This window comes from Populus trichocarpa, chromosome 11, assembly GCF_000002775.5.
Source record: "Populus trichocarpa isolate Nisqually-1 chromosome 11, P.trichocarpa_v4.1, whole genome shotgun sequence".
Taxonomy (NCBI): domain Eukaryota; kingdom Viridiplantae; phylum Streptophyta; class Magnoliopsida; order Malpighiales; family Salicaceae; genus Populus; species Populus trichocarpa.
This window is the reverse complement of record NC_037295.2, coordinates 14,520,781-14,529,264: the sequence shown is the minus strand read 5'-3', so window position 1 is coordinate 14,529,264 and position 8,484 is coordinate 14,520,781. Positions and strand designations below refer to the sequence as shown.

Sequence of the window (8,484 nt, the reverse complement as noted above, 5' to 3'; positions counted from 1 at the left end):
AATTATAGTGTCTACGCATTTCATTTAATGAGAAGAGTTCTTCTAAGATGTTATTTCACCTTCAAATTGCTTGAAAAATCATATTTGACCTTGAAAAGTTTTTGGGTTTCACGTTGAGTTGTTTTTGGATCGTTTTTTGGGTTATTTCAAGGCATAAATAGGTTTATTTATGTCTCTACGGTGTTTTGGATTAAAAAAATGCTTAAAATGGATGTTTTTGGTGTAAAACAATCATGCACGGACTTTTTAGCAACCTTTAGTCGTCAAAATTTAGGCAAAGCAAGTGACATGTTACCTGCTATTTTTTTTTTTAAATAGAGGTAGATTAAAAGTCATCTACTCTATAAAAAAATTATATATATATATTATCGAATAGCTTGGTGCTTATCATTACCTACTATAAAGATAATATGTGGTTTTAGCCTTTGAATATGTTTTTTCCTTTTATGGGATTTGGCTCCTTCTATCAACAATTCTTAATTAATTTTGTATCAAACTCCTTATAAAAGTAGATTAATAGATATTCAAGGGAGTTTGATTCTTATGTAAGAATCTAATTAGAAAGCTAAAATGGATAGTTGTTTTCATCTATAAAAGAAGATTAATGATATAACATATTAACCTCTATCATTTCTTAAAGAAATCCAAAACAAAAATCTTAGATATTAGGTGTGAACAAACCCAAGACATTGTGTTTTGATTAAGCTAAACCTTAGTGCACCTAAACTATAACAAAAACACTAAAAATGAGTTAATCATATTCACTTAAAGATTTTGAGTTATCTCTTATGCAACTACTAGCATCAAAGCAAGTCTAATTGCATTTCTAAAGATTCTGTAATCTCATTAGAAATCATTTCATGCTCAAGGTGCTCAAACTCTCCTATATTTTCTTTGAATCACATGTGCATTCTTTACTATCAAAGAAATTCAGCAAATTATTACAACCACTATAATTTACACTTTTTAGTGACTATATATATTGTGTTTTACTCGATTATTGGAAGTGTGTTTATTTACATATAACTGAAGAGCATCCTCATCTTCATACCACTGTCAACTAGGTAGGCATATACTGTCAAGCTTGTTCGACCTTTTCCTACCTACAATGTTCAAAGGAAAAACAATGAAACAAAGAAAGGAACATGATTAAGATCCCGTTTGTCACTAAAATTTTTTTTGGCATTGTGGTCCAATCATGTTTTTGAGAAGTTTTGAAATTTTTTAGTTTCAAATTAGTTATCTTTTTGTGTTTTTGGATTGTTTTGATATCATGATGTAAGGAATAATTTTTTTAAATAATATTATTTTGATTCATTTTCAAGTTAAAAATACTTTGAAAAACAACCTCTATCACATTCCTAAACAGACCTTTATAAGATCACTGCGATGTAGGTCTAATGTCTCTTTGAAGTGATCATGGTAGTTTGATCTAGTTTTGTACACGTTGAAAGCATGTTGTACTTAGATAATTTTGTGTTCTCTATCATAATAGATTTGTTTTCATCCTTGAACTCATAACTTTGCTTGTGTGCCATGTTTCATGTTTTTATTTAATTATCATGAGAGGTAGCTGGATTGTTGACAACAACCCAAGTTGTCAGAAATATTGGTGTTGGAAGGGAATCAAAATTGGTTGTGTAAATTCTTGAAAGAGTATTAAAATACAATTCATGAATTGATGGTGATAAATTAAACTCCCATATCAAAAGAAAAATTAATGTGAATCCATGTTTTAATAAATTTTCATATTTAAATTATGGATTGGAATTTTTATTTAAATAATGATACGCTTATATATGATGATGATGATTATGTTAAGAATACTTTTTTTTTTAGTTTAACGTGGGTGTCCGGGCCAGCTTGCGCGCACCTCGACTAATCCCACGGGCCCTGAAGTTAACGACCATGTAAGCCTCCAGTGGCCATCATATGAGCAACCACAGGGCTCGAACCTGAGACCACAGAGGGAGCAAACCTCTTGGTCCCAAGCTCTTACCACTGAGCCACCACCTAGATGGTTGTTAAGAATACTTTTTGTTAAGAATACTTAATGCATATTGTTGTGGTTAGCAGAGTTGCGTGGACAATATTTTTTTTATCATATGTTTTCAATTCTGAACAAGAGATTAAATGGTTTGATTTTCAGATCTGGGCTTTAGAATAACAAAATTTCCAAAGCACTTTTTGATTTTTTAGTTTTTAATGCCAAAAAACCAATTTTCATTGAACCGAAGGATTTTGGTTTTTAAACTAAGGCCCCGTTTGTTTGCTGGAAAATAGTTTTTTTTTTAAAAGTGAATTTCGGGAAAATAAATTATTTTTCGATGTTTGGTAGTGCAATGGAAAATAAGTTAGAAAACATTTTCCAGTGTTTGGTTATTTCATGGAAAATGAGCTGGAAAATAACTTATTAATGTTTTATTTTTTTCAAGTTTATTAAAATAATGAGGAACAAATCTTACAAATTAAAAAGTTAAATGAGAATGAAATTGAAAAAAAATATAATTTCATAAATTATCTCAAATAAAATAAATAATAAAGATCAAATCTAAAAAATAAAAAAATGAAAGATGAAGAAATTAAAATAATAATAATTAACACTTTATAAATTATTTTAAATAAAATAAGTAACAATCAAAAGAATGAGGACCAAATTCGATACATAAAAAATTTCAATAAAAAAATGATAAGGGAAAAACAAATAACAATTATAAAAATGAGGACCAAAATTAATATAAAAATTAAATTTTAAGAGATGAAATTGAAAAATAAATATTCAAACAAATATATATAGCAATCAAAAGTTTGAGGACCCAATTCGATATAATCAGCAAATAATATGACATTTCTAAATTTTTCACAACTTCCGGAAAGTGTTTTCCGCCCAAATTTTTCAGAAAAACACTTTCCTGAAAATTAAGCTAAATTTTATTTGATTAAAAAGTGTTTTCTGTTGACCAAATTTTTTAATAACAAAAAAATAAAAAAAAATTTAAAAGTAATATTTTCGAAAGTAAATTCTAGAAAATAAACACAGACTAATTTTCAGCTTGATACAGCTTATAATCTCAAGAAATAGAATCTCCTAATTTAATTGGATATTTTAATCCAAACTGACCAAACTATATGGTGAACACCCGTAAGTGAACAGCTGTAGCCTTCACATTCATTTTGGACCCACCAATTATTGGCCCCTGCTTACATAGTCAAACCTAATCAGCAACATCTTCCATCCAATAAAAGATTCCAAAACGTAACCATATAGCAGGCGGTCAAATACTAAAAGTTTAGAATTAATTTTTTTTTTTGAGTTTAATCCTTGTAATTATTAATATGATAATAAATAAAGGTTTAGATAATTATTAACTTTAGAATTTATAAAATTAATTGAGATAAATTAATTCATATATACAGCTCAAACATTAATATTAATAAAAAAAAAATATCCAAACGAGACCAAACAAAAGCTGAGCCGTAATTCTGTCTGAAATCTCGTACACTCTCCAAACACTGCAAGACAAACTGCAAAAGTTAATAGAAAAATGGATTCCACCCACCACCTCCTACGACACCCTTATTTTAAAGTAACCACCACTGCAGCATTCACTATAAACACGGCTCACATCGTCTCAGTGATTATCTCTTCAGATCTCTTGTTGACACTTATTTTTCACTGCCTTCTTTGCTTCTTCACGTACGGCACATCAATCTGGCAACTTCCTTACCTTCCATAATTCCTTTTTTGTATTAATAATTCTGGCCTTCAATTGGTGTTTTCTGATGAATTCTTGAGCTTATTCGGTGTTTTTGTGTTTTCTTGATTGTTTTGAAGGTGCGATGGCTTCCTTGGAGGTTGAAAGTGGAAGTGGTATCAAGGTTCACGTGTTTTCATCATCCTCAGAGGTTGAAAACTCTACTCCCCATATTTTATTTACATATATACTTGATCTTTATTTTATGTTTGGGTATGTTTTTCTCTAGCCTGGTGGTTTTTTGTTGATCTTATATAACAATTAGCAATGGATTGTTTTCTTCTGTTTGAATGATTTTTCATGGAGTATCGCATAGACACCTCTTTTTAGTAGTTTTCTTTCTGAATAAGTGATGAAGTAGCATAAAAGCATGTCCACTGAGTGCAAAAACATTTCTTTGTTCCATGATTAGATGATTATGGAGTATTGTTTATAATGCTTTGGTGTTCCTATGATCTGGAGATTAAAAAAAATGAAAAGACAGAAAAATTCCGACCGGTGAAGAATGCATTTTTGGCATTTGTTGATTTTTGCGTGAACTCTCAAACTGGTCTATAGTGTGTAAGACAGTATTGCTCTAGATTAACAGCCCCATCAAAACAAGTGCTCACGGATCTTGTTTTATTAGCTGTTGCAAGTGTTTAGAGGGGGCAAAAAAGTGAGTGTAGCTTGTCATTTACCTACGGATTATACAGAGTCCCAAGAGCAATCCAGAAATTCCTTTAGCTTCTGGGTGTAGCTCCTTGTCCCTCAGTCCTTATCTGCCCAAATTGCAGAGTAAAAGAGTGGATCCGTTTTCCGTCTGACCTTTTCCCTGTGAAAGATCCAGTTCATGGGAAAAAGTACATGTTCAAGTCCTCTTATCAAGTGCTATAGTGCTTTCTGGTTTGTAATAATTATCATAATACGGCATGCTATGAAACTTGCTGAAAAACAAATGAGCTTGTTTGCCGATCTAACATCTAGTGGCAGGCAAATAATTGACTAAACCAAGATTTTAAACAATTCTGAGGGATATCCTGGCAAATTACAATGAGAAAATGGACTTTATTATGCCTTTGTATGAGATACTGATATATATCCTATCTACTATTAGCAACTAGCAAGTCGTCCCAGGATAAATTTTCGGGACTCCCATGATAAAAGAGTGGCAAGAATCCTTGGTGTAAATTCTGAAGTCCAAATAGGAGAAAGATAAATAATCCCAAGGTGGAGTGACCATTATTGTTGTTGAGTTCATCAACTGACAATCAAAAGTTTGGCCATATGCATATCAGGATGTCAACATATTGAAAAGGGTAACTTTATCCCAATAAAATAGATTTTCCATAGGATTATGGTCAGTCGTGCTCTTACTAGCAGAGATTTTGTTTTATTATGCTGGTACAAGAAAGATTGCAACTGCAAAAATAATACATGACAGCCTTCACTCGAAAGCAATTGCAGAGTGATCCTTATTTTTTTTAAGTGGCATATCTGTATTATTCATTCTCCTCCTTCTATTTATTACCATTCACTCAAATTCCCTTTTCATTTTAATTATTGTATCGATCAGTTGCTTGAAAGCCTGCATGAGAAGTGGGGTTCAGTGAAAAAGCAACCATACCCAGCAATGTATTCCAGTGTATATGGCGGAATTATTCTCGATCCAGCAATGATGGTAATACCCATAGATGATCACATGGTTCATAGAGGGCATGGTGTGTTTGATACGGCTATCATTCTTGATGGGTATGCATAATGCCTTTGTATTCTTTAACATCCATATGCATGTCATAGACTGCTCTCTGCAATAACTTGCAATTCTAGGATTCTAACTTATGCTTCCTAGTTTGCTCCTTTCGAGAATGCATTTGGGGATAGGATCATTAAACAATTTGTTTAATGCAGGCATCTGTATGAGCTGGATGTTCATTTAGACCGCTTTTTAAGATCAGCATCAAAAGCAAGGATAGCCTCTCCCTTCCCTTGTTCAACTCTTCGAAGCATTCTTATTCAATTGGCTGCGGCATCTAAATGCAAGAAAGGAACTCTAAGATACTGGCTAAGTGCAGGTCCTGGAAACTTCTTACTCTCGCCTGCAGGTTGTCCAACTTCTGCATTCTATGCTGTAGTCATTGATGAGGACTTCTCTCAGCGCAAAGAAGGGGTTAAAGTGATAACATCCACAATCCCTATGAAGTCACCTATGTTTGCAACAATGAAGAATGTGAACTACCTCCCGAATGTGCTATCAGTAATGGAAGCTGAAGATCAGGGAGCATTTGCCTCCATCTGGATTGATGAGGAAGGCTATATTGCAGAGGGTCCAAATGTGAATGTGGCTTTCATAAGTCAAGATAAGGAGCTTATCTTGCCTATTTTCGACAAAATCCTGAGCGGACGCACTGCATTGAGGCTTCTTCAGCTAGCGCCTAAATTGATCGAGCAAGGGCGATTAAAAAGTGTTAAAACTGGAAATCTTACTGTGGAGGAAGCCAAAGGGGCTGCTGAAATGATGTATGTCGGAAGCACACTTCCTATATTGCCAATTGTCATGTGGGATGAGCAACCTATAGGAGACGGTAACACAACTATCCTCTTTACTTTTTTTTTTTTTTTTTGGTTAATGGAGGCCTTTTATTTGGATGCTCTTTATTCACAACATATTATATTATATTATATTATATTTTCACCAAGAGTGTCCTGCCTCTTAAAGGTGTGCCTGGAAAGACTAAACTTTCCATATCATTGGTGCATCGAGTACATACTTATATATGCTGCAATCATTGTTTAAGGCTGCCCTATATATATATATATATATAGATTAATCACTCGAGTAATTATGGATTAGATGCTTAACTATGACTGCATTCTTACAGAACTTTTTCTTTCTTTCATGTGGGAACAGGGAAGGTGGGAGAGCTGACAATGGCACTCTCTGATCTTCTTTGGGATGACATGGTTGCTGGCCCTGCCACCCTGAGGATTCCTGTTCCTTACGAGGAGTGAACCTCATACAGATCAATCAGTGAGGCCGGAGAAAGGATTTAAGATTCTTGGCTCTCATTGCTTATAGTCGCATGGCTCAGAAATTGCTTGCTTTGTTTAATCATGGTTCATGTTATGTTGAATAAAATTTTCAAGTTTGCTTCGTCTTTCTTTTGTTTTACTTGGAGTATTTTGTGGCCAAGTTCTTGTGATGCACTCTTTTGTCGACTGTGTCTATATATATATAATGGTAGCATTTACCAAGAATGCATAATGATAAGTAAAATGAAAATTAAAACTAGTATGAATTTAATGAGAATCTTAAATATAAAATATAAATATCGTTGTCATTGATGATAAATTATATTATTATCATTCAATACTTACTTTAAAATTAAAACCAGTTTTATCATGTTTGAACTCGGCTTTAACATCCATGCTACTGGCTCTTGGTTTACCAGCCCAGTGGTGGTCTATATTAGCTCTCTGATCTGATCCGCATGCTGTGCAGTTGCTGTATGCCTTCTCTGCTGCAGATCTTGCTTTTTATTCTCTGTGTTTTCTCTGAACCTAGTTGTTTTATCTTTGTTTTTAGCTTGTAAAAAAAGAAAGGAGTCTCAATTGATATAGCATCAATGATGCCACCAACTATCTCCACAGATGATGCCAGAAGTTATGTGTTGTTGCAGAACAACTCCCAGCTCTTCTCTATTTCTCACAAGAATGAAAACAAATTTCCCCATCCCACCCAACCCATAGAATGATGTCTTGACAATCATGAATCGACAAGCATCCATGACTGCCTTTCCTTTCTAAGGAAAAACCCAGTCTTGATATTTTATCTAAGCCAATAGTTGGACACAGCTCTACCAACAAGCTCTCTCTGTATGAGAATAGGAGAACTCAGAAGGGTAAGTTTGTGATTCCTGGCACAGATTTTGCAAGATATGTTAATATATTGAGGGTGCATGTGGGGAATCTTGCTTGCTTTGAAAATATGCCATTTTCACACCATTCAAAAAGCATCTCTCTAGATTTGCAATCATCGTGCATCTGTAGGGCTCACGTTTATTTCTAGTCACCATCTATGTGAGACATTACTGTGAAAGGCACCATATTTGCAGGCCACTGATCGTCGCTAGCCCAACAACAACTTCCTCGCACGTTTTCATCTTCTTGTCATATAGCATTTTTTGGTCGCAGCATGGCTATTATTTACAGTCTACTGGACAATTAACTTTGAACTCTTTAATCCATTCCTGTCAGCATTCTTCTCTCTCTCTGCATGAACAGAAAATAAATGGACAGAACTAGAAATAAAAATGGTGGCCATGTATAGAAACCGTGTGCTGAAATTAAACTAAATGGACAGACTAATGTCTTCAATCCTTGAGGCTTATGGATTTGATCTGTGTTGGTTTCCAACTTGGCATATGACTTGTTATTGGTCTTGTTAAAGTTGGTTTCCTAGTGAATGTAGGATTTGTAATTGGTTGGTTAGAGCTTCCATAAATATAAGAGTTTGATATTGTTTTACGTGTGTAGTGATTGAAAAAAAAAAAAAAAAACCCTAGTGTCGTGTGTTAGAAAAAATTGCTGAGCTGCAGCTTAAGTTTTAAATAAGTGATTTTTGAATCAATAAAATAAATTTTTGTGAATTTGGATGTTTAATTCTTGCATGGCATTAGAGCTTTGAAATTGATGTAGAAACAATTTTGAGTAATCAAAATTTAAATAAATATTCGGTTACAAATATTTA

At 33.5% G+C, this 8,484-nt stretch overlaps 1 protein-coding gene across 2 annotated transcripts; it reads left to right on the top strand.

Moving 5' to 3' along the window:
* Positions 1 to 3,483: 3,483 nt before the first annotated feature.
* LOC7460800 (D-amino-acid transaminase, chloroplastic) lies at positions 3,484 to 6,892 on the top strand. Of its 2 annotated transcripts, none has more exons than XM_024611479.2 (5): positions 3,484 to 3,697; positions 3,836 to 3,906; positions 5,311 to 5,486; positions 5,646 to 6,319; positions 6,646 to 6,892. In XM_024611479.2, the coding sequence occupies exons 2-5, from the start codon at positions 3,841 to 3,843 to the stop codon at positions 6,744 to 6,746; spliced, it is 1,017 nt and encodes a 338-aa protein (XP_024467247.2). In that variant the 5' UTR covers positions 3,484 to 3,697; positions 3,836 to 3,840; the 3' UTR covers positions 6,747 to 6,892. The 2 variants fall into 2 exon arrangements, with proteins under 2 accessions (XP_024467247.2, XP_002317480.2); XM_002317444.4 differs by having other exon boundaries at positions 3,484 to 3,715.
* The last annotated feature ends 1,592 nt before the right edge of the window (positions 6,893 to 8,484 follow it).

Excerpts from the sequence above, each read along its gene's own strand:
- LOC7460800 (XM_024611479.2), top strand. The coding sequence starts at position 3,841 with ATGGCTTCCTTGGAGGTTGAAAGTGGAAGTGGTATCAAGGTTCACGTG. Across the intron at positions 3,907-5,310 it reads TGTTTTCATCATCCTCAGAG|TTGCTTGAAAGCCTGCATGA; the intron begins GTTGAAAACTCT and ends TGTATCGATCAG. Across the intron at positions 5,487-5,645 it reads ACGGCTATCATTCTTGATGG|GCATCTGTATGAGCTGGATG; the intron begins GTATGCATAATG and ends TGTTTAATGCAG.